This window comes from Ahaetulla prasina, chromosome 3 (assembly GCF_028640845.1).
Source record: "Ahaetulla prasina isolate Xishuangbanna chromosome 3, ASM2864084v1, whole genome shotgun sequence".
In the NCBI taxonomy this organism is placed as follows: Eukaryota; Metazoa; Chordata; class Lepidosauria; order Squamata; family Colubridae; genus Ahaetulla; species Ahaetulla prasina.
In genome coordinates, this window is record NC_080541.1 from 143,029,590 (window position 1) to 143,054,730 (window position 25,141).

Here is a 25,141-nt window from a genome sequence, read left to right on the forward strand (position 1 = left end):
AACCAGCCATGATCACAACTTGTGATTTCTAAAGTTCCCTGTCAGCGTTCCACAAGCAAATCAATGGGGAAGCCAGCAGACGGTTGGAAGTCATAATCAGGTGAGATCCTCAGGTTACAAACAGCAACCACTACTGCCAAAATGGCTGTCACTAAGCAATGCAGTCACATGACTTTGTGCTTTACGATCACACCATGGTCACATGCAGTAGTGAAATGTAAAATTTGTTACTACCGGTTCTGTGGGCGTGGCTTGGTGTGGGTGGGTAATGTGACTGGGTGGGAGTGCCCAACTTTTTTTTTTTTACTTTTAAAAGCATTTTTTCTACAACCTCTTTGGCCGAAAAGGTTGTAGAAAAAATGCTTTTAAAAGCCTCTGATGATCCCAATTGAGCCACCCGATCATCAGAGGCTTTTTTTTTACTTTTAAAAGCATTTTTTCTACAACCTCTTTGGCCGAAGAGGTTGTAGAAAAAATGCTTTTAAAAGCCTCTGATGATCCCAGTTGAGCCACGCGATCATCAGAGGCTTTTTTTTTACTTTTAAAAGCATTTTTTCTACAACCTCTTTGGCCAAAGAGGTTGTAGAAAAAATGCTTTGAAAAGCCTCTGATGATCCCAGTTGAGCCACGCGATCATCAGAGGCTTTTTTTTAACTTTTAAACTTTCGGCTGAAGAAAAAATGCTTTTAAAAGTAAAAAAAAAAACAACCTCTGATGATCGTGTGGCTCAGCAGGGGTGGGGCAGGGAGTTTTGCTACCGGTTCTCCAAATCACCCGCTGCCATCGCTACTGGATCGGGCGATTAGTCCGAACCGGGAGCATTTCACCCCTGGTCACATGGCATTGCATTTTACAACTGCATCGCTCGGCAACGAAAATTCCAGGTTTATTACTCGTAAACCAAATCCATTTGGAACAAGCCTTAGCGAAAGAAAAAGAAATCCTTACCACCATGATCTTGATTTTAAGAGGTAGCCGATCCTGCCAAACGAAGCAGAGGATATGGGGCAGGTAGAGAGTAAAATAGATGACTCCACTGCAGGCAGCTGCCAGATTAGCCTTGGAGAAAAAAGTGCTGAGCAGAAAGCACTGCATGATGCTGGCTGTTGCGAAGGTTAACAGGAACAGAAAGAGAACCTGGGGGTTGCAGTACCGAAGCACTTTGCCATACTGTATAGGAAAGAAAAGAAAGATATTCTTCTACTGCTTGGCTTAGGAGGACCCATCTGAGATCAAGGGTCTTCAGTTTATGATACTGGTACATTCAAGATATTAATGCTGTTGTATTAATTCTACTGTCAGGCCTGGAAGCCATATTACCTTGGCGCCTTTAGGATCCAGGCCTGCCACAATCCTACCGTGGGAAATTGGGAGGGGGGATTGCATGAGTGAAGTAGAATTAGCCATAATACAACTTTGCAGAAAAGTTCAAGGCCATGGTGTCCGACAGCTGTGCTGAGAAGAATGTGGAGGTTGTCTTCTGTACGTGAAGGAACAGATTTTGAGCAGTTCAGTGAACCAGTAGCAGAAATTTTGAGTAGTTCGGAGAACCAGCAAATACCACCTCTGGCTGGCCCCAGAGTGGGGTGGGAATGGAGATTTTGCAATATCCTTTCCCCAGGAGTGGGGAGGGAATGGGGATTCTGCAGTATCCTTCCCCTGAAGTGGGATGGGAATGGAAATTATGCAGTATCGTTCTCCTGCCATGCCCACCAAGCCACGGCCACCAAGCACGCCCACCAAGCCACGCCCACAGAACCGGTAGTAAAAAAAAATTGGATTTCACCACTGGGCTGCTGGGATGCTATCCACAGATGTAACAAGTTGGGAAATGTACACACATTTTGGAGCAGTGGTGGACATGTGGGAGAAGCGGGCAAGGTCTTGAACTTTCTTTTGGGTGAGGAAAACCTGGAAGCTCTCAGATTCGGGTTTTCCCAGATGTGCCAATATGACATCTCTAATGAAAGTTAGCTTTGAGGAACTGCAAGCCTCGGAGTTTGATTTCGTTGGGAGTGTTACTTGGAACCTGGACACCTATTAATGCTATTGTGACTTAACGATTGAACTGCCTTCAGGAGCTCAAGGTGGTGTATTCCAATTTCTCCATAACTCTGTAAGGCATAAAAATCTGTAGAAATCCTCAGTCATTCAGGTCATGGTTCTCCCAAAGGTGCTTTTTCAGGAGGCAACTGGACTTTCTTGTGTTTTCTTTTGAAGAGGTTTCGCTTCTCATCCAAGAAGTTTCTTCAGCTCTGACAGGATAGTGGAGAATGGAAAGATTTATATCCCTTGCAGACAGCTGGTCATTTGCATCTTTTTAGAAGGTCCTTGAAGCACTTACTGCTCCCATAGGGTAGCAATGCATAGGTAAAGCAGTGTTACAATACAAGAAAGAAATCTTCTTGTCCAGAGAACTTCCAAATAGTTGTTTTCCAAATTTAACCACACAGAGTGGCTAGCTCACTATTGTCATTGTTGAGATAGGCAGACTTACTTCTCCCCTACCCATATTTCTAATTTTAATTTATATAAAAAAATATTGTATTAAATTTCTATGGAGATTTTTCAGTCATGCAAGTCATAGTTGTCCCAAGAAGGCTCCACGCCCATTTGCACTACTTTATCTGAGTACAAAGATAAACCTCCGAATGGCCTCAACAGCTCTCTAAAAAAATTCAAATAATCAGCTGTCTACAAAGAATATAAATCCTTCCATTCTCCACCATCCAGTCAGAGCTGAAGAAGCTTCTTGGATGAGAAGCGAAACGTCTTTAAAGAAAAAAACCAAGAAAGTCCAGTTGCCTCCTGAAAAAACACCATTGGGACTCTGTAAGGCATGTTGGGTGAAAGACAGTGATTGATCCTAAAATCCCCATGGTTCAGAGTAGATGAACTCTGTTCTAATCCAGTATCAAAAAAGCTGCTACATTGTACATGCAGCCAAATGGATTTTATGAATTTCCTGTTTTCAGAGAGTTGCATTCATGCGAAATGCTAAGTCAAAGCTCAGTTAATCACAGTGTAGAATGAACTGATTAAACCATCATTGGCTGGATTTCCACAACTTGCTAAAACATAAACCATAAAATGACTTAGAAAGCCTTATAAACCCAGCCAGAAATGAATTGAAAGAAGGAATATTAAAAACAAACTTCAACAATTATCCTATACTGATTATTTGTCATAGCAGAACATACAACTTAATATATGGAAGACAGGATAGCAATGAGTGTCTGGAGCAATCTAGCAGTGAACATGAGTTCTGCTTTGGGTAGATATTGGCCCGTAGAGATTTAGGAATCCTGCTGTTAGGGATCTTGCTTTGTGTACCATCCACACTGCTACAGGAAGGTTTCATTCCTGAGTTCCTTAGGCTCATGTTTCAATTTACAGTGCAGTGATTAGGGTGACAAAATGTGTGTACATTTCCCAACTTGTTACATCTGTGGATAGCAACCCAGCAGCCCAGTGGTGAAATCCAATTTTTTTTTACTACCGGTTCTGTGGGCGTGGTTTGGTGGGCGTGCTTGGTGGGCGTGGCTTGGTGGGCATGGCAGGAGAACGATACTGCATAATTTCCATTCCCATCCCACTTCAGGGGAAGGATACTGCAGAATCCCCATTCCCTCCCCACTCCTGGGGAAAGGATATTGCAAAATCTCCATTCCCACCCCACTCTGGGGCCAGCCAGAGGTGGTATTTGCTGGTTCTCCAAACTACTCAAAATTTCTGCTACTGGTTCACTGAACTGCTCAAAATTTCTGCTACCGGTTTTCCAGAATCTGTCAGAACCTGCTGGATTTCACCCCTGCAGCAGCCCTATTTTAGAGTGAATTACAGGTAGTCCTCAACTTATGATCATAATCGAGCCCAAAATTTATGTTGTTAAGTGAAAGAATTGTTAAGTGAGTTTGCCCCATTTTATGACTTTTCTTGCCATGTTTGTTAAGTCAATCTCTGCTGTTGTTAAATTTAGTAACATGGTCATTGAGTGAATCTGGCTTCCCCATTGACTTTGCTTGTCAGAAGGCCACAAAAGGGGATCATATGACTCCTGGAAACTGCAACTGTCATAAATATGAACCACTTGTCAAGTATTCAAATGTAAATCATGTGACCATGGGGACGCTGCAGCAGTCATAAGTGTGAAAAACGGTCATAACTCACTTTTTTCAGTGCTGCTGTAACTTCAAACGGTCACTAAACGAACTGTTGTAAGTCAAGGACTATCTGTATTCTCTTTGGAATGCAAGCTGCAGAAAGATCTTCTCAAGAGTTGCAGTGAGTTTCGGGGGTGGCAGTTTGAGAATAAAATCATACTCTGGCCTGGATTATCTGAATTAATTTTGACTTCTGATCTCTGAGGGAATAGATTGAGTGATCTGTGGGATGAACCTGCCATGTGTGCTGCAATCATGCCGCACCTGGCTGTTTCAGTAAATGAAGTTTGTGTGTGAGAGCACAGGTAGATTTGGAAGACAGTCAATGCTTCTTTGATGCCCACTGCTTTGAAAGAGCATATTACCCTGGCAATGGTTCCCCAAAACTTCATCACCTTTCAGATCAAGTTACTGAAGCTTGCTGTAGATGGAACTGCCTTTGAAGACCACCCAAATGGGGTAGAACACAATAGTAATCTGTGCCACTTAACATCAATTTTGTGGATTCTCTTTTGCCTTTCATTTAGCTTCTGACTATAAAAGTGCTGGTTTTAACCTATAAAACCCTTTCTCACCTGGTGTTCCAGGTATCTTCAAGACAATTTTCTTTAGATTTTTTTTTAAAAAAAAAGACTTGTCTAGTTCAATCAGGCTAGGGGAGGTCTACATCATCGGGTCTTATTTATGCCTGAATTGTGTAACACAGTTTACACATCTGAGAATGTGAATGGCACCCTTCCTAACAGTTTTCTGGATAGGGGTTAAGAATTCACAGCTTTTACGTTTTGAGGACTGCTTATTGAAGGCCAGGGTTGGGCATGCTTATGTTTTATGCTACACATGTTTTGTCTTTTAGGTTGAGATTTTTCCAAGTTAACAGAAATTCTTGAAGGAGTTGATGGTATTGATGGTGTCAAACTTGATCATGTCACGTGACGTATTGTGACATGTATTTTGCCCTTGCGGACCCGGGTTGGGCGTGGTCTGTGCTTGTCGCATCCAGCTCACGGACTGCCAGTTTGACAGGCCTGTTATAGAACTACCATAAATAAATACATATGGTTTCGGGGTGAGATACCAGCAGTACGCTGATGACACCCAGCTGTACTTTTCCACCCCGGACCACCCCAATGAAGTTGTTGAAGTGCTGTCCCGGTGTTTGGAAGCCGTACGGGTCTGGATGGGGAGAAACAGGCTCAAGCTTAATCCCTCCAAGACGGAGTGGCTGTGGATGCCGGCACCCCGATTCAGTCAGCTGCAGCCGCGGCTGGCTGTTGGTGGCGAGTTATTGGCCCCAAAGGATAGGGTGCGCAACTTAGGTGTCCTCCTGGACGATCGGCTGTCGTTTGAAGATCATTTGACGGCCGCCTCCAGGGGGGCCTTCCACCAGGTTCGCCTGGTCCGGCAGTTGCGCCCCTTCCTTGATCGGGATGCCTTATGCACGGTCACTCATGCGCTCGTTACCTCTCGCTTGGATTACTGTAATGCTCTCTACATGGGGCTCCCCTTGAAGTGCGCTCGGAGGCTTCAGTTAGTCCAGAATGCAGCTGCGCGGGTTATAGAGGGAGCTACACGTAGCTCCCATGTAACACCGATCCTGCGCAGGCTGCACTGGCTGCCTGTGGCTTTCCGAGTGCACTTTAAGGTGTTGGTTATGACCTTTAAAGCGCCCCATGGCTTAGGACCTGGGTACTTACGGGACCGCCTGCTGCTACCACATGCCTCCCACCGACCCGTACGCTCCCATAGAGAGGGACTTCTCAGGGTGCCGTCCGCCAAACAATGCCGGCTGGCGGCCCCCAGGGGAAGGGCCTTCTCTGTGGGGGCGCCCACACTCTGGAATGAGCTTCCCCCGGGTTTACGTCAAATACCTGACCTCCGGACATTTCGCGAACTAACAACACATCTTTTTATCCGCGCGGGGCTGGCTTAAATTAGTTTTAAGGGGAAATTTTATTAATTTTAAATGGGGTTTTTAGTATGGAAAATTTTTAATCTCAGGCTAATTTAATAAGTTTTTAAATGGTATTTTAATCTGTATATTGTGTTGTTTTACTTTTGCCTGTACACCGCCCTGAGTCCTTCGGGAGAAGGGCGGTATAAAAATTAAATAAAAATTAAATAAAATAAAATAAATAAATAAAATATTTTTATTTATTTTTATTTTTTTACATTTATATCCCGCCCTTCTCCGAAGACTCAGGGCGGCTTACATTGTGTAAGGCAATAGTCTCATTCTATTTGTATATTTATATACAAAGTCAACTTATTGCCCCCCCCAACAATCTGGGTCCTCATTTTACCTACCTTATAAAGGATGGAAGGCTGAGTCAACCTTGGGCCTGGTGGGACTAGAACCTGCAGTAATTGCAGGCAGCTGTGTTTAATAACAGGCTTCTTACAGCCTGAGCCACACCCCGGCCCTAGATATTTGTAACATCTAGACCTTTTATCACTGTAAATTAATCTGGGCACAAATGTTCTTTATGGATTTTGTACAAAATGTTTTTGTTTTATTATTTTCTGCAACTATTGGATTTTATTGATTCATTGATAAACATTCATAAACAAGGAGGAGTGTGACTTGCTGGGTTTTGGCTTAGCTGATATTTCGAACTCAGCCACTGTGATGGCTTAGCATGATGCATGAAGCTCCCGGTCCTTAGTTTTTCTACTACTTCCTCTTATTCACACATATCTGAAATGCAGCTTTACTTGTCTTAATCTCTATAATATTACAATATTAATTACAAATTCAAATGGGGATTGTCTACCTGGACGTGAATGGTTTAAAATCCAAACAATATTGAAAAATCAGAACAGATTCTGATTGCTGTTCCTCCTTCTGCCCCACCCCCCAAATGACAAGCTATTGAAAAGCAGGGGGTCAAAAAAATCACTCTACACTACACTGGCATCAAACATACATTCAAAACCAGCATACTATGCATGAAGTGGGAACACTGTTATTGCACTTTAATTCAAATACTAATACAAAGAAATTAAACAGCAAAGATATTCTTGCTGACCGCTGGCCCTCTTTCACAACACTGTTTAAATATATTTGTTCTAGCTTATTAGTATTAAAGACTCAGGTCTTCAGGGTTCACTTTAACTTTATCTTCAAAGTGGGCAAGTCTCAAGTAACCCACGGAGCTTTGGGTACTTACCATAAATAATATGAGGAAGCAGGGAAAAAAAACAATGTAAGAATTTAGGGTAACTATCACCAATCTGATATCCTCCAGAGGTGTTGGACTACAGTCCACAATTCCCATTAACCCCTTAAATAAACAAACGACTATATCTTGAAGCATCATTATGTCGCAAATGGGGCAGTTTAAACATAAACCCAGAGTCTCCCTCCTGAAGGACTATTTAAATGATAAGCTTTTGTATTCCCTCTCAGTTCCCCAGGGGATCATGTATTGAAACGGAGCAACTAATGGGTTGGGAGAAATGAGTTTGAAAGGGAAACGACAGGATGGCCATCAGGTTTTTTCAAAGGCGGATGGAGGAAAGATGCCACGCCTCCCTTTCAAGCCCTCTTCCACCTGAAGGCGATGTTTAGAACGTGACCTGTCAGCCTTAATCCGAGTCCAAACGTCACAAAGGCAAACGCGACCCTGAATGTACCTGTCCCTGCCAAGTAATGATGATGATGATGCCTTAAGGGGACTTCTAAAAAGCCCGCCTGCTGCTACGTGCCGAGAAGAGGCCAGGCGTACCAGCAAGCTCCCTCCCGTTTTTATGTATGGCCTTTATTGTTTCTTACTAACCCCCTGGATCGCGCCAAAGTAAAGCTGGACCTCGCGTTTCCAACAGCGAAAGCCGCGCCTTTCCTGCTCCCTTACCGTAATGAGAGCCGTCAGGAGAAACGTGCTCACGGTCATCATGAGGAAGCTGTCCAAAAACCACGTGAACCAAATCACCCCGTTGGTGACTCCTCTGTTCTTCAAGGCCTCCTTCAGTCTCATTTCTTTCTCCAACACGATGCTTTTCACGATCATGGAAATGGAGTAGATCCAAGCCAGCACCATTAAGAGGGGAAAGGCACGAGTCAAAGTAATCATGAAGCTGCCAGGCAAGGAGGGGTGCGGGGGGAAGGAAAAGAAATAACCTTACTTTGAAAGGTAACAGAGAAATATCTTAAGAGTTAAGTTTTTTTAAAATTTTTATTTACATTTCTATCCCGCCCTTCTCCGAAGACTCAGGGCGGCTTACATTGTGTAAGGCAATAGTCTCATTCTATTTGTATATTTATATACAAAGTCAACTTATTTCCCCCCCCAACAATCTGGGTCCTCATTTTACCTACCTTATAAAGGATGGAAGGCTGAGTCAACCTTGGGCCTGGTGGGACTCGAGCCTGCAGTAATTGCAGGCAGCTGTGTTTAATAACAGGCTTCTTACAGCCTGAGCCACACGTTACTCAGCTCAAGTTACTCTCAGCTCAAGTTACTCAAGTTACTCTCAGCTCAAGTTACTCAGCTCACCTTACTCAGCTCAAGTTACTCTCACTAGTACCCTTCTCCTGGAAGGCTCAGATTGGTAGTTTGAGAACAGCTGGGAAATGACTCAAAAGAAAACTGGTGAGAGTCCTGACTCAATAAATAAGGCACCCCTGAATTCTCTGGAGAATTAAATTGCTATTTCCTGATAGGAACATCTAAGAAAGAGCACGCAAATATTATCATAGGTAGTTTCTGTCCAGATATGTTGGACTACAAGTTCCAGAATTCCAAGTCAGTATGGGAAAATGGCAGTAGGGGTTCCTGAACAACAGGGCTGTGTGTTTGGATGTATGTGCTGCATCCATTTCTAGCCATTTTTCTTTTCTTCTTTAGCAGAGGCAACAAAAGTGTTGCAAATTTTAGAAACAGTGGGGATTTGAAGCGCTCAGACAAACATTTGGGGGAGCCAATTTTAAACTTAAAAAGAGGCTGACACAGGAGAAAGCAATCTGAATGGGTGAAAGGCCACCAGAATAATGTTTCTCAAACTTGGAAAGATGTGTGAGATTCCTCAGTTACACATCTGAGAGAGCATCTTAGCTGCATGCTAGACTGAAAAAGAAGGGGGGGAAAATCACGAGAAACAGAAAAAAGCAATGCCAAGCCATTTGTATTGTTGAAAGGAAACATCATAGGCACAGCCCAGTAGTCCTAAAAATTGAGCTTGGTTTGAGGGAGGTTTCATTTTTTGAGGAAGGCTGAAAGAGCCACCCGTGCAGTTGAAAAAAAAGTGCCTTTTGTGAAAACAAAACAATTTGTCACTGTTGTGGAACTCCTAAGGAACATTGTTTTCCATTACTTTCATTAATGTTCTGATTTGGTGACCTGACCAGGCCTTACTGTCAGAGTCCTGTGCTTTTCTCAAAGGATACAATCACTTTCTGTCTCCTGCTTGACCACCAAGCCTCCATGCTGATATAATCAATTCACCATATGGAGGGGTAGCAATTGAAGAGACACAAAAATAAATCACATCATGTGTTTATTGGATTATCTCTACTTTGACTATCCTGGGAGGAAGCTGTGGGGCAGCATTGTATTCAGAGTTAAAGATAAGATCATGGCAGGATAGCATTAAGCAGAGACAAAGGGAACACCTTAGCTGTTAAGTCGGATCACAAAGAAATGGGGTATTCTGGAAAATAAACCAAAGTCATGTAATTCCTGGCAGAGAAGGAGTTTATTTTGCAACAAAATGGTGCTCTGGTGACATTTGTTCTGGAACTGTTTCTACAGCTGTATTCTGGACTCCACTGAGCAAATCCCAGTGAGCTTAGTGGGGCTTCTTTCCAGAGAGATTCCTGGGAATGGAGCTAGGGTTATTGCTTCAGAGATGCCTTTTAAATAACGTGAAGCCAAGTTTCATAAAGAGAAGAAAGGTCTTGTCAAACCATGAAACTGCCCATAGATGTGTCTCATGAATCAAAGCAAAACAGGCTTTTACATCATGGTCTTAACCAGTGTATAAAACCTTATTCCAAAATAATTGGGAAATATGTCACATGTGAAAATAGGTCTTGCCCGATCATGCAGCTTTCTCTAACAAGTGCCTTCCTATTCTGGCTGGAATTTTGGGAACCATAATCCCAATCTGGAAGGGAAGAGGAAGGACAACCTGAAGATTTCTGTTCACCATGCTGGTAAGTCAACTTTTAAGAATAGCATCTGGAAACCCTCCTTTTTCTCATCTTTATATTAAAACTGTTTTATATTGGGTCTAACTATGGAATGAGGGGGATTCTTCAGCACAGCAAAAAGTCAAGTTGTGTTGAATTATTATAGCGACAGCTCCAATTATACTACCATCGTATACTTTGAACTATATGAGGGTCTTAACATGAGAATTTACAACAGAAACCCTGTGAAGTAGGTTAGTCCCAGGTTATCCAGTGAATTTCCATGGCTAGGGATGGATTCCTGAGTTTCCCAATCCTAATTCATTGCCTTAAGTACTTCCCCCCCTGTGAAGCTTTTGCTACATATTTCTCATTTTCATGTAAGAATTTTTACATTATTAGCATGGAGCAAAACCAATTAAAACAACTCTGAGATCTCTTCTTGGTATGTAGAGAAGTGACCTGAGGATGATGATTGATGACAAATCAAAGGAATGTGATGCCTTGGGAGAGAGAACCAGACCTCTGCCTGAGTTTTACTCCTTGAATCTGATAACATTCCACTCTCAGGCCTGCTTATTGTTTGTAAATTTGAAGAAGCCATAGAATGCAACACTGCAAATTTTGTAAGACCCCCCCAATTCACATTATTTATTTTTTTTATTTCCCGATACTTTAGAGCAGCATTCTTCAGGATAATATCCAATATACTACTGTACAAGAAAAAATGTATTTTCACAGAGACCGAATCTCTGAGGTGAGATTTAAATTCCTATTTCCTTGGTTTCACTCTTTAACACCTTAGTTTTGTTGCTCCAGATGTGGTAGAACTATTAGCCAAACTCAATGGCGATGCCATCATTTCTATACAATCTGAGAGCATGAGATTGGATAAGGCTGCCTTATTTCCTGTGGTGAAATATGCTGGCCCAAAATGGAAAATATCAGACTGTACCTCACTGGCTTGCAAAGGGGATTTGTAAAGCCCCATGTACTGCATAGCAATATGTTGGGATGTAGAGAAAAGCCTTGAGCAAATTAAATATTTCATCATATCCCAAATGTTAGCCAGAAACAGAGTAAAGGATTGGTTGTTTTGGAGCACAAGTTTTTAACAAGATAATAAGGGGTGTGTCGGAAGAGATCAGTATTTTAATAATGGCCTTTGGTTACCTTTTAATTAGAGAGTCAGTTTGGTGTAGTGGTGAAGGTGTTGGCTAGAAACCAGAGACGGTAAGTTCTAGGCCTCCCTTAGTCATGAAAGTTCCCTGGATGATTTTGGTCATTCACTCTCTCCAGCCCAACCCATCTCACAAGGTGGTTGTTGTGAGGAAAATAGTAGGCAATGGTATTAGGTAAGTTTGCCACCTTGCATTGAGGAGGGATAAGAATCTTATTTTTATGGTTCATTGCACGGTCAAACAGTTGTTGAGACTGGATTTGGCATTTTTATTCACCTGTGGAGCCCTTATCAAGGATAGGCAGATGTTGTTATTAAAGGTATCACTACATGATGTAAGCTCTTCCAAGTAAAGCTTCCTTTTGCAACTGACTGGTGGTGATGACTATTATTTCTATTATTTCTCTGAAGATAGATAAATGGGCTTTATATGAAAAATATTAACTTGCTCGTGTCCAGAGAATTGGTACTGAAAAATTATCCACTTTTATTAAAATAGAGAATGATCACTACCATCATGGCATAAGTATGCATTGTATGAAAAACAACATCTTTGTTTGTTTGTTCTAGCCTGACCTGAACCTTGCATCATTCAACATCATTGAATGATCCGCATTCTAATGTGGCAGAGAGCGACAAGCCTTTCAGCACACCTGTATTCTTTTTTCATTTTTGAAAATGAATACTTTCCCTGATTAAAAGAGTTCAGAAAAACAGCTATAAGTTTGAAACTTTTCCTCCATTCTACGTTGCTAATGAATTGATATTTATTTATTTATTTGCAATAAAGGGGGTATTCCTATTGTTTTCTATTTTAAGTAGGTAGAGAGATTGTTATAACAATTATTTGTTCTATATCTTATCTCAGATTGAACTAGCACAATTCTGATTCCTTGGCAGGGAAATTTGTCTAATACTTCATGTTATAGAATCTCTAGCATGATCAAAAGCATAAACAGTGTCATTTGTGAGGCTCAGAGTGCCACCTGGCTAACACGGTTAGTCACTGGACACAGATTACACTCACACATCATCTGCAAAGCAGGGATAGGGCATTTGTTGAAGGTATATCCCTGGAGGCACATCAACACGGGTCTGGGTTTTGATGATCCCTTGCTCGATCATATCTTGCAGATAAGCAAACCCTCCCCAGATGTAACGCAGATCATCCACTGGGTCAGCTCTTGGGCCAGGATCCCAGTACCTGTAGAGACAAAGCACAGATGTAGCCTTCAGACCAGTGGAGATTATGACAGGGGTAAAAGTGTCAGTTATCAGAATCTGAGGAACAAACTATAACAGTGATGGAGAACCTTTTAGATACCAAGTGCCCAAACTGCATGCGTGCGCATGCCCAAACGGAAAGGTGTGAGCAAATGCGGGGACATGCGCGAATGCACGCATGCACGGGCGCATGCGCAGCAGAGACCCGAAGACCAGCTGGCCAGCAAGAAGTGGAGCATCCCAACACCGGCAGCGTGACAAGAGGTAAGATCTTTTTCTTTCATCAGCTTCTGTTTTGTTTCGGGGAAACAGAAGCTCACGAAAGAAACGCCACAGAGATCTGACCTGGGACGATGACACGCAGAGGGCTCTGCGTGCCACAGGTTCGCCATCATGGAACTATAAGCTATGTTAATGGTTTGGTTGCCTTTCAGCTGCAGTATCTTTTCTTCCTTTCACAAAGGCCAAGAGGGGCCCAATCCTGGTTGTGATACTGTGGGAGAACCAAGAAATCTTAACGGTTTGTTTGGGCTGCAATCCTAGTCTGGATTAGACTCTTTTCACACTGTGTTTGCGGGACAAGAGACGGGCATGAAAAAGCTTTCTGAGCATCTTAACTGATATTCTAGGTTTCCTGTTAGAACAGAGACTGAGCCAAGGGAGAATTGGTTTAAAGACCAGATCCAAATGGGGTCTTCACATTGGTTGCCTGTGATAGAAAAAAAATATTCACATAAGGAAAAACTGTCATATTAATGGAGTTGTAAGCCACTTCTTCTAGGTTGAATGTTTTTTCAACTTTCCAGTTTTGTCGGTCATCCAGGGATTTCCCAATGGCCTCCCATCAGAATCTTTACCATATCTCACCCTGCTTAGCTTTTGACAAAAACAGCCAAGTGCTATTATCTTTGGCTCAGTCTGATTAGACTTTATGGACTGAAAGTTTAGAAGAATTGGTTTAGATGCAGTTTTCTTTTATCACTTAATAATCGCAGAATCAGTCAGCGTTCTGACAAGTGAAGGGGCTGCCATAAATCAAATCTCACAAGTAAAATCATCAGATCAGCTTTTATTGGAACGAAGGAGGAATCTTGTGGCAATTTAAAGGCTATACATATATCCTGTGCTAAACCTTCGCAGTTTGCAATGTCTATTTATATGCTCAAGAACTTTAAAGCTAAGTTGTTTAAAAGTCAGATGGAAGCACTGAGAGTTTGGATAAGTTTATTCCTAAGTAACTCAAGCATAGGGTTGAATTTGTGTTAGTTCTAATAAAAAGGCATTATGCTTTGTCATGGTATGTGTGCTTTCTCATTCTCTCTTTCTGGGTACATGTGACTCATGATAATGTTTTATATTTATCAGCATACCACTGTTTGAGATACTTAAAAGTTACACTTTGGCCTGTAGTTAATTATTATATACATAACAGTCATCCATACATTTACCAGCCTTCTTTCCTGTAAATATGATAAATTGCAATTCTCATTAGACCCCTTTGATGACTGGGGACATCCAACAGATAAGCAGGATGTCCTGTTGGGGAGAGCTTCCCTTGGCAATTCTTAATTTATTTTGTCTCTCCAGTCACTGGTATCTCATTAGGTTCTGCTTGCATGCCTAAAGATTAGAAACCATTCTTACCTATCTTTGATTTTGTTTGTTTTCTCCACAGCATCAATATCCATGCGTATCTTGTATTTCACATGAGATGGCATTTGACTGGCCCTTGCATCCATGTCGAGAAAGACAACAGCAGCCCAGAATTTGTTTTCCTCCAGAAGAGAGCGAGCATGAAGAATCAACTCAGTTTCATCAGCTAGGCCTTCAAACTTATCAAGGGTCAAGCACTGTGATAAAAGAGGCATAAGAGATGCTTGAATGAGATAACGGGAGCATTTGACATGTATGTACATCAGAATTGACTTACGATTTTGACACCAATACTGGGAGTTTTCTATATACAACCACAACTGAGCCCAAAATTTCTGTTGCTAAGTAAGGCAGTTGTTAAATGAGTTTTGCCCCATTTTACAACTTTCTTACCTATCTTTGTTAAAAGGGAATCACTGCAGTTGTTAAGGTAGTAACACAATTGTTAAGAGAATTCTGGCTTCCCCATTGACTTTGCTTGTCAGAAGGTTGCAAAAGGGGATCACATAAGTGGTGGGTTGCCCCCGGTTTGGACCGGTTCACAAGAACGGGTAGTAAAACCGGCAGGAAGCTCGGCCCACCGACCTGGACATCATCAGAAAGTGTCTGCGTGCACGGGGTCCCATTGCAAACCGGTAGTAAAGGTAGGTAGAAACCACCCCTGGATCACATGACCCCAGGATCCCGTAACTGTCATAAATATGAATCAGTTGTTAAGTGACTGAATTTTAACCATATGACCATAGGGATGCTGTCATGTGCTGTCATGCTGTCATGTGAAAAATGGTCATAAGTCACTGTTTTCAGGGCTGTTGTGACTGTGAATAATCACTAAATGAACTGTTGTAATTCAAGATCAATCTATAGTGTTGCTTAGTAGAGAAATGGGCAGCGTACAAATGTAATGAATAAATAACAACGGAGAAACAGATTCCTGCCAATGTCTGCAGAACTTTGGTCAAAATTAATCAATCTACATATCAACAATGCATGGGAATAAAGCCAAAGTGGTGGGTTTTGTAAAATAGGAGGAGATTGCAAATTAAGTTTGCGGTTTGCATTCAGATCAGTATTATATAATGAAAATAACTTGAAATTTGCATAATCCAGCTGGACTATTCTTTCTATCCAGGCTGACTTTTTTGCCCTGAGTATGAGACTTCAGAATCATTATATATGAGCAGTGAGGGAGTCAAATAGTAACCGGTCTATCCATTCAATTAACAGAATCAATTCTGCTGATTAGTGGGATTATCAGTGGGTTTATTGCCATAGTTTCCTTCTACAATGATGTTGAAACATTACAGTATTTATACAGAACAACTGCTGATCCCCTACAGGAGTTTCTATTCCATGTTCCTTCTTAGCACCAAGGAAAAAAAGAAATCTTTTTGGAATAGTTGTTATAGCAATGGATTCCTGCATGGGGCATGGATTGGAGTAGATAATTTTCAAATTCCTTTCAAATCTTTCTTAGGAGAATAAAAAGGTAATTTTTAAAAAAAACTGGGGAGGCTTTCTAGTTGCTGAAGGCCATAAGAAAGTTAAAAATCCATTCCAGCTAAGTTTGTTGATGATAGCGTGGATACTTCCACTTCCCCCCCCCCCCCGATAATATAGAAGTGACTCGCTACTGCCATCACTTTCTTCCACATTTTATTTTTAACTTTTCACTTTGGTATAGCTTTGAAATAAATGTACAATATTTCTGTATAATAAGAGTATAATAAAAAATATTTTTTCAAGAAAATTATTAATTCAAAGGAAAAAAACATTTAATACTTTGGCTGGGAAGCAAAGCATATATGCTAAATCATTCAATATCTGTAATGCTTTAAATCTACAGGTGCACAGAATTTTGTTGATTCTACTTTGATAACTTCCTGAATTAATATATAAATTGGAACACAATCATCTCCAGAAGAGATTGTGCAGTTGCCTGAATTTTGCAATGCAGGTATGTTCAAAAAATCAGTACAGATGATAAGGTTCTGTATTAAATGTGAATTTGCTTCTTTCAGTTAGCCAAATGGTGTGGAAACTTGTCAGACCAGACTTACTTAACATAAGCAGAGCTGAGATAGATCGGATTTATTTTCTCAGACTCTCCCTAATCTCATTCTCGGGTTAAAATGCATTATAAAATTGTAATCAGAAAGAGGGGAGACCAAAAGCTGTCATAAGCATATTCCACATCTGAGGTTTATAATAACTACCCTCCTTTAGTGCAGAGACTGAATGGAGCAATTGTCTCTGGAAGATCAGTCATTAAAGAAGTGTCTCAAAGATACAGATAACAACCCCCAAAGAAAAACAAAGCTGAAACCATCACAATAAATGAGGGTGGTGGGTAGGTGAGAAGCTAATGTGAACCTATCACCTGGAAAATAAGCCTGGGAGAGCAAAACAAAATTAGCTCAAAGGAGGGGAAAGTGATGGTCATAAACAGCAGGGAGAACACTGCGCACACAACAATAGGTACACAATTGTGAGAGACTGTGAGCAGACTGGGAAACTCTTTTTCTTCTTTGTTTACAAACCAGTGAAACAAAGTTTAAAATATAGAAAAACCAAACCTAAAACAAGAAGTATCAACCAACTTCTGCAAGGAATGGAAGAGAATAGACATAAACGATCAAGAGAGAGCTGACCTACGAAGGACAAATCAAATTATCTTAAGAGACCACTTCTTAATTTGCGCACCACAAATGGGAATTGGCAAATTCCTCTTAAGAGTTTTCAAAATTCTTCATTTACATCATCATCATCATCATCATTATTATTATTATTATTATTATTATTATTATTATTATTATTATTATTATTTAAATTTTATACCGCCCTTCTCTCGAGGGACTCAGGGCGGTGTACAGCCAAAACCTTAGACTAGCATTAAAGTTACCTGACTAAAATGGGTATACAGGTAACCCTCAAATTACGACCACACTTGAGCCCAACGTTTCTGTTGCTAAGTGAGACATTTGTGAAGTGAATGTTGTTCCATTTTATAATAATAATAATAATAATAATAATAATAATAATAATAATAATAATAATAATAATAATAATAATAATAATAATATTTTAATTTGTATACCGCCCTTCTCCCGAAGGACTCAGGGCGGTGAACAGGCAGATAAAATATAAATACACACAATAATTAAAACATCCCTTAAAAAACTAATTTAAATGCCCAAAATGTTAAAAAACGTATTCCCCCGTAAAATTACAAAATTTTAAAAACCCATCCAATAAAAATAAAAATCAGGCTAGTCCAGCCATACGAAATAAATAAGTTTTAAGTTCGCGGCGAAAGGTCCTAAGGTCAGGTAATTGTCGAAGTCCGAGGGGAAGTTCGTTCCACAGGGTCGGAGCTCCCACAGAGAAGGCCCTCCCCCTGGGGGCTGCCAGTCGACACTGTTTGGCTGACGGCACTCTGAGGAGTCCCTCTCTGTGGGAACGTACCGGACGATGGGAGATAGAAGCCGGCAGTAGACGGTCCCGTAGATAGCCCGGGACCTTTCTTGCCACATTCGTTAAGCGTATCACTGCAGTTGTTAAGTTAGTAAGACATTTAAATGAATCTTCCTTCCCCAATGATTTTGCTTGTCAGAAAGCGGTAAAAAGTGATCACATGACCCCTGAGATACTGCAACCATCCTATATATGAGTCAGTTGCTAAGCATCTGAATTTGGATCATGTGACTATGCGGATACTGGAATGATTGTAAGTGTGAAAAACGGTCATAAGTCACTTGTTTCAGTGCTGTTGTAACTTTGAACTGTCACTAAAAGTGTTGTAAATCGAGGACTACCTGTAATTCTTCATTCCTTTTATCTTCCTAGGTACGTGGGCTTGACAATAATTCTGCTCAACTCTGAAATCCCCCCCACTCATGAAAGGCATGGGGAATAAAAAGGCATTGATGGATAAAAATGAAGATTGAGCTTGCATAATTAATTTAAATATGAATATACGGAAATCAGAGAATCAAGGCTGAACTGCATTGAACTTACAACAGTTCCTTTGGTGACCTTTCAAAGTTACAATGACACTGATGACTTACGATTTTTTTCACACGACCGTTGCAGTATCCCCATGGTCACGTGATCACAATTCAGACTCTTGGCAACTGATTCGTAGGTAGGACTGTTGCAGTGTCCCAGGGTCATGTGATCCCCTTTTGTGACCTGACAAGCAAAGTCAATGGGGAAGCCAAATTCACTGAACAACTGTGTTACTAACTTAATAACTGCACTGATTCATTTAACTGTGGCAAGAAGGTTGTAAAATGGGGCAAAACTCACTTAACGACTGTCCTGCTTAGCAATGGACATGTTGGACCCAACTGTGGTCGTTAAGTCAAGACTATTTTATCAGAAGTTGCTTTGATCCTGTTAAGTCCTCGCGGCTACGTCCGGTTTGCCTCAGCAAGCCGGTTAGCCGCGTGCTGATTGGTGGAGGCGCAAGCAACAAGGAAGAGCGGGAACCAGGAAGAGCCGTCATTGGTTCCCCTTTTTGACAGCTACTTCTTTGTAACTGTCAACTGCCTGCGCTTCTCCTCAGAAGCGTTCTGACGAGTTGTTGAAAGGTTAGCGTTGTCTCTGTTCTGTTAAATGCCAATAAAGTTGGAGTTTAAGGCAGCCTCGCCTCTGTCCTTATTGGGCCAGTCTCGGATCTAACACTGGCGACGAGGATGGGATCATCCCGACATTAAATCCGAGCTACAGACAGAGCAAATTACCTCACGACTTGAACAGCTATGGCCGGTGCATTGCCAACCTTTCCACCATTCGTCCCTTCATCCGAGAAGTGGGACGAGTATATCGAGAGGTTCGAATGTTTCCTCCACGCCAATGACCTCACGGATCTGTCCGGCGCGAGGAAACAGGGCTATTTCCTAAGCTCATGCGGCAGCGAAGTGTTCAGTACCGCGCGAGCTCTCGCCGCCCCACAGCTAGTGTTTGAGTTGACTTGGGAAGCACTAGTGGAAAAATTGAAGAATCACTATGCTCCCGCCCCGTCCTGAATTGCCCGCCGGCACGCGTTCCGGCATTGTGTACAAAAGGAAGGGCAAACGATTAACGCATACATGGCTTCCTTAAGATCGGCCGCCCTCCACTGCGAGTTTCGAGATTTCCTGGATGACATGTTGCTAGACCAGTTGGTCTGTGGCGTCCGGGACGTGAGACTCCAGCGGCGTCTCCTGGCGCGAAAAGATGTCGACCTTTCCACAGCCCTATCTGAGGCCAGAGCTGCGGAATTGGCCGATGATTCGGCCGCAGAGCTCCAGCGACACCAAAGGGGATCCCTAACGAGCGATCGCCCCCTGGGCGTCCACTACGAAGACGTTACTCAAGGGAGCTCATCGGAAGAAGAAGCAGACGTGCGCCGCCTAAATCTACGGCCAAGGCGAAGAGGGGACTTCCCCGACAAGCACCTGCCAAACCCATGCATGGGGTGTGGAGGAGACCACGCGAGAGGCGACTGTAAATTCAAAGCAGCTGTATGTCGCCGCTGCGGGAAACGAGGACACCTAGCGTGAGTGTGCAGGGCAGCCCTGCCATCCAGCGACGATGCCCCTGAGCGACCCAAGGCACAGAAGCCAATCCGGAAGCTGATGGCACGTCAACGGGCCTGTTTCACCGCCTCCGAGTCTACAGACGAAGTCATCAGCTTTGCCGCCTCCACTGTACCAACCAACAAAATACACTTGATGGTGCGGCTCGAAGGGGCACCGTGCGATATGGAGGTGGACACCGGCTCGTCGCGCTCCCTCATCGCCTGGTCCACCCTGAAACGTCTCGCTCCACGGTTGGAAAAGGAAACTCTCAAGCCCTGTGAAGTGACATTGCGAGACTATCAGGGGAAAACGATCCCAACCCTGGGCATGGGCAGATTCAGGGTGGCATACAAAAAATTCGAGGGCACCTTACCACTGATCGTTGTCAGGAGCAACCTGCCAACCCTCCTAGGGCTGGACTGGTTCGCTGCCCTCGGCCTAAATGTGGCAGGGGTCCATACCACACTCCTTGATGTGACGTCAGCATTGGCCAGCGAATTCGCTGACGTTTTCGAAGACGCCCTGGGTAAATATAATGGAACCCCAGTGTCCCTTCAGCTTGACCCTCAGGTGCAGCCCGTTCGATTGAAGCCGAGAAGGGTCCCCTTAGCACTCCGACCGAGAGTAGATGCACAACTGGATAAACTGATAGCCCAGGGCATTTTGGTTCCCATTGATCATGCTAAGTGGGAAACCCCCATTGTAATCCCCCTGAAGCCGGACGGATCCATACGGATCTGTGCGGACTACAAGGGGACGATTAATAAAGCACTCCAAGCCAACCCGTACCCTGTCCCAGTGGTGCAACACTTGCTCCACTCCCTGGGACAGGGCCGAGTTTTTGCAAAGTTAGACTTGGCACAGGCCTATCAACAGCTTCCGGTGGATGAGGAGACGGCCATCGCGCAGACAATCGTCACCCACCGGGGAGCTTTCAAGTGTACACGACTCCAATTCGGAGTCAGTGTAGCACCAGGAATATTCCAGGGACTCATGGAGCGGTTGCTCTATGGCCTCCTCGGAGTTATTCCTTACTTTGATGACGTTCTGGTGTCAGGGAAGGATCTCCCAGAACTAGTCACCAAGGTAAAGGCTGTGTTGGGCCGATTCCGCCAGGCGGGGTTGAAGCTACGGAGGGACAAATGCCGGATCGGAGTGCCCCAAGTTGAATTCTTAGGGTTCCTTGTGGATGCTCGCGGCATTCGGCCAGCCCCCTCGAAGGTCGAAGCAATCCGAAATGCCCCCACGCCCACTTCTAAGGCCGAGCTCCAAGCGTTCTTAGGCCTCCTAAATTTCTACGCTATATTCCTTCCCCACAAAGCGACGGTGGCCGAGCCACTCCATTGCCTCCTAGACGCAGGCTCACCTTGGAATTGGTCTAAAGCCGCAGCAGCTTCCTTCGAAGCTGTCAAACGGCTCCTAACATCTTCCGCTGTCCTGGTGCAATACAATGAGAAGCTCCCCCTAACGCTCACTTGCGACGCCTCGCCTTTTGGGGTTGGGGCTGTTATCAGCCACCTATTCCCAAATGGATTGGAGGCACCATAGCGTTCTACAAGACTCTCTCTCCAGCTGAACGAAACTATAGTCAGCTGGATAGAGAGGCCCTTGCAATTGTCGCAGGAATCAAAAGATTCCACGACTATCTATATGGCCGATTTTTTTCCCTGGTCACTGACCATTAGCCCCTGTTAGGGTTACTAGCCAGTGACCGCGAACCTCAAGAATATTGTCACCGCGCATGTCGCGGTGGGTAGAATTCCTTGCGGCGTATTCATACCAACTGAGGCACAAGCCAGGCAGCGCCATAGGACACGCAGACGCCCTCAGCCGCTGCCCCCTCCCAGCAACGGTCGTCGACCCAGCCCCAGCCCTGCCTGTGCTTCTGATAGAGGAGTCTAACTCCCCCATCTCCGCACAGGATGTCTCCCGTGAGTCCGCCAAGGACCCGGTACTGGTGCAGGTCCTCGACTGGGCCCGCAGGGGCTGGCCGAAAGGAGCTGTGGGGCCGGAGTTCCTATCATATACCCGCAGACAAGGGGAATTGTCAGTGCATAAGGGGTGCCTACTCTGGGGGAGTAGAGTGGTGGTCCCTCCGGCTCTTCGATCTCAGGTGTTAGAATGCCTACACATGGCCCACCCGGGCATAGGGAGAATGAAAGCCCTAGGTCGCAGCTATGTCTGGTGGCCGAAGCTAGACCACGACATAGAAACTTGGGTTGGACGTTGCCAGCAATGCCAGGGCTCCAGGGCTGTAGCCTCTGCAGCGCCGGTCCGGGATTGGGAGATGCCCCGGGGACCGTGGGCAAGGATCCATTTAGATCTCGCCGGTCCTTTTCTAGGGAAAACGTTTTTGGTGGTGGTGGACGCATATTCTAAGTGGGTTGAAATATTCCTACTGCAATCCACCACCACAGACACTATAGTCCGGATACTAGACAGGTTGTTTGTAACGTTCGGTCTCCCAGATGTGTTAGTCACGGATAATGGGCCTCAATTCTCCTCAGCGTCGTTCCTCCAATTTCTAGCAATCCACGGGGTGCGGCATGCCCCCACGGCCCCGTACCACCCGGCGGCGAATGGAATGGCAGAACGGGCCGTAAGGTCAGCCAAGGAGGCGTTAGGCCGCTTAGGCACCTCCAACTGGCAACAAAATGTAAATAGGTATTTGATGGCCCAACATACCACCCCGTGCCAGGTCACCAAGATGAGCCCGGCGGAGTTGCTAATGGGGCGCCGGTTGAGAACCGTGCTTGACCGGCTGCACCCCACCTACATGCCGGAGAAGCTCCAAGAGCCCAATATAAGGGCCCGAGCGTTCAGCACGGGGGATCCTATATTTGCGCAGAATTATGGGGAAGATGAAAAGTGGTTACCAGGGCACATCCTTACATTGACTGGACCATACTCTTATAGGGTCCAGCTCTCAGACGGACGAGTGTGGCGGCGACACATCAATCAATTAAGACGCAGACCAACCGAGGATGTGGGCCAACAACGACAACAACTCCAGCCGCCCACTCGGGCCGAGGCCACCACACAAATCGAGCCACCAATCGAGCAGGCCTCACCGATAATAAGGCCACTCGATCCCCAGAACTTCCCGGCAAACCGGCCATCGTCACATTTTCCCGGGGCGTTCTCGGCGGCTGACGTACCTGCTCATCCATTGGGTCTAACCTCTGACGGCCCGGCTCCTCCTACGCCGACATCAGTGCCAACAATCCTTCAGCGCTGGCCCCCAGCTCCTCCCTCGACTACTCCGCTTCCAGAACTGAGGCGCTCGGGGCGGAGCCAACGCCGGCCAGCATATCTGGCCGACTACGCATGCGCGATCCGGGGGTTGAGGGGTGTTAAGTCCTCGCGGCTACGTCCGGTCTGCCTCAGCAAGCCGGTTAGCTGCGTGCTGATTGGTGGAGGCGCAAGCAACAAGGAAGAGCGGGAACCAGGAAGAGCCGTCATTGGTTCCCCTTTTTGACAGCTACTTCTTTGTAGCTGTCAACTGCCTGCGCTTCTCCTCAGAAGCGTTCTGACGAGTTGTTGAAAGGTTAGCATTGTCTCTGTTCTGTTAAATGCCAATAAAGTTGGAGTTTAAGGCAGCCTCGCCTCTGTCCTTATTGGGCCAGTCTCGGATCTAACAGATCCCATCTTTTAACTCTATCTGCTTCTTCGACCTTGCTATCAGACCTGGCCAAAGTCTTCTGTCAGCATCTGTCTCCTGACCCGAGCACTATACTTTGCTTAAAGTTAGGGCAGCTGTTGTGTCTTGCCCGCTCTCACCGCAGCCGGGGTCTGCTTATCTGCTTCCGAACGCTGAAGAAGGTCCTCCCGGCCCCAGCCCTGGCTCCATGCCCAGACAGGCTGAGGAGGGGGCATCTCCCAGCCCCAGCCCTGGCTCCATGCCCAAGCAGGCTGCAGAGGAGGGAGCACCCCCCGGCCCCAGCCCTGGCTCCATGCCCAGGCAAACGGAGCAGCTAGACCCCTCCCCCTCCTCCACAGCATGTGAGCCTGAGGAAAGTTTATTTCCAACAGCTGCTGATTGGAGTGACCCTCGCATCAGAAGACTGGATAGGCGGAGGCAACAGAAGGAAGGGAGGGGCAGGCCTTAATGAGTGCTGAGTCATGGAGCCACACCCCATGGCCTATATAAAGGATCTGCTTTCTGGCAGTCTCTGAGTCAGGCAAAGTCGAACTTATCTTGCTGAAGTCACTTTCTGGTCTCCTGCCTGCTCTGAGGACTTTGCTAGGACTTTGGGCAGAGCTGCAGAGGCAAGCCTGATTCGGATTTCCCTGACCCGGCCATCAGCGGAGGAGTGGGACACGACAGCAGCAGACTTCATGAGTGACATACTATTTAACCAAGTTCCAATGTTTTACTATTTTGGTATAGAGAAAAGGTAAGTGCCAGAGCAAGGAGCTGGGGAAACGATGAAGTCACCAAATATCTGTATGTATCTTGTGCTTCCTAACTCCAAAATGAAGGAATGATTATCAGATTCTCAATGTTGGCAACTATTGTAAGGAGATGACATTTTGTTTCTTAACTGACTGGGAAGAAATGTATTTAATTACTTCACTTCACTGAATGCCACAAAGCTAGTTTGTTTGATCTTATCGGCTTGATGGTCTCTTGCAGGCCAACAACCAATAATTATGTACATCAAAGTCCTCACAGGCAACTTGTTATTTAAGAGACAGATTTCTCTGAACTGTAAAGTCTCCTTTGTTTAGCCTTGTCATCTAAAGAACTGTTATCTATTCTAGTAAAAGAGAAAAGAGGGGAGGTCTGCAAGAGGATCAGGTTGCTGATGATATACCAAAATAAACTCTGGCATTTAAAATAGCATGTCAAGTAAGAATGGTATGATTTTTGTCATGGATGCAATAAGAGAAATGTATTTCAATTAAGAGTATGCTACCTGTAACAAAAGTAAAGATGCTCTCAAGGCGACCTTGCTTTTTCTGTTGGCTTCATACAACTGTGCAGTTTTCTCAGATGTATAGGGGCGTGCATAAGCGCACAAACGTGCCTACCGTTCCTGTCCTATTGTTTTTCTCTTCTTCTACCTATATATATATATGGTTATACCTCCTATTTACTCATATATATGTTTATATACTATATAATCTTTTTGTATGATACTTACATATATTGTTGTGACAAAATAAATAAATAAATAAATAAAATAAGTATAGAAGTGATTTCTCCCATTGTCACCTTCTGGGA

The 25,141-nt window shown here is 44.2% G+C and overlaps 1 protein-coding gene across 1 annotated transcript in view; it reads right to left on the reverse strand.

Moving 5' to 3' along the window:
- ABCA4 (ATP binding cassette subfamily A member 4) overlaps window positions 1-25,141 on the reverse strand; it is a 135,903-nt gene that overhangs the window by 70,415 nt on the left and 40,347 nt on the right. Inside the window, exons 12-15 of the mRNA XM_058177590.1 lie at window positions 14,342-14,547; window positions 12,501-12,677; window positions 8,018-8,240; window positions 949-1,170 (exon numbers count right to left, since the gene is read on the reverse strand). Coding sequence (XP_058033573.1) covers window positions 949-1,170; window positions 8,018-8,240; window positions 12,501-12,677; window positions 14,342-14,547 — 828 coding nt within the window. The remainder of the gene's footprint in view (window positions 1-948; window positions 1,171-8,017; window positions 8,241-12,500; window positions 12,678-14,341; window positions 14,548-25,141) is intronic.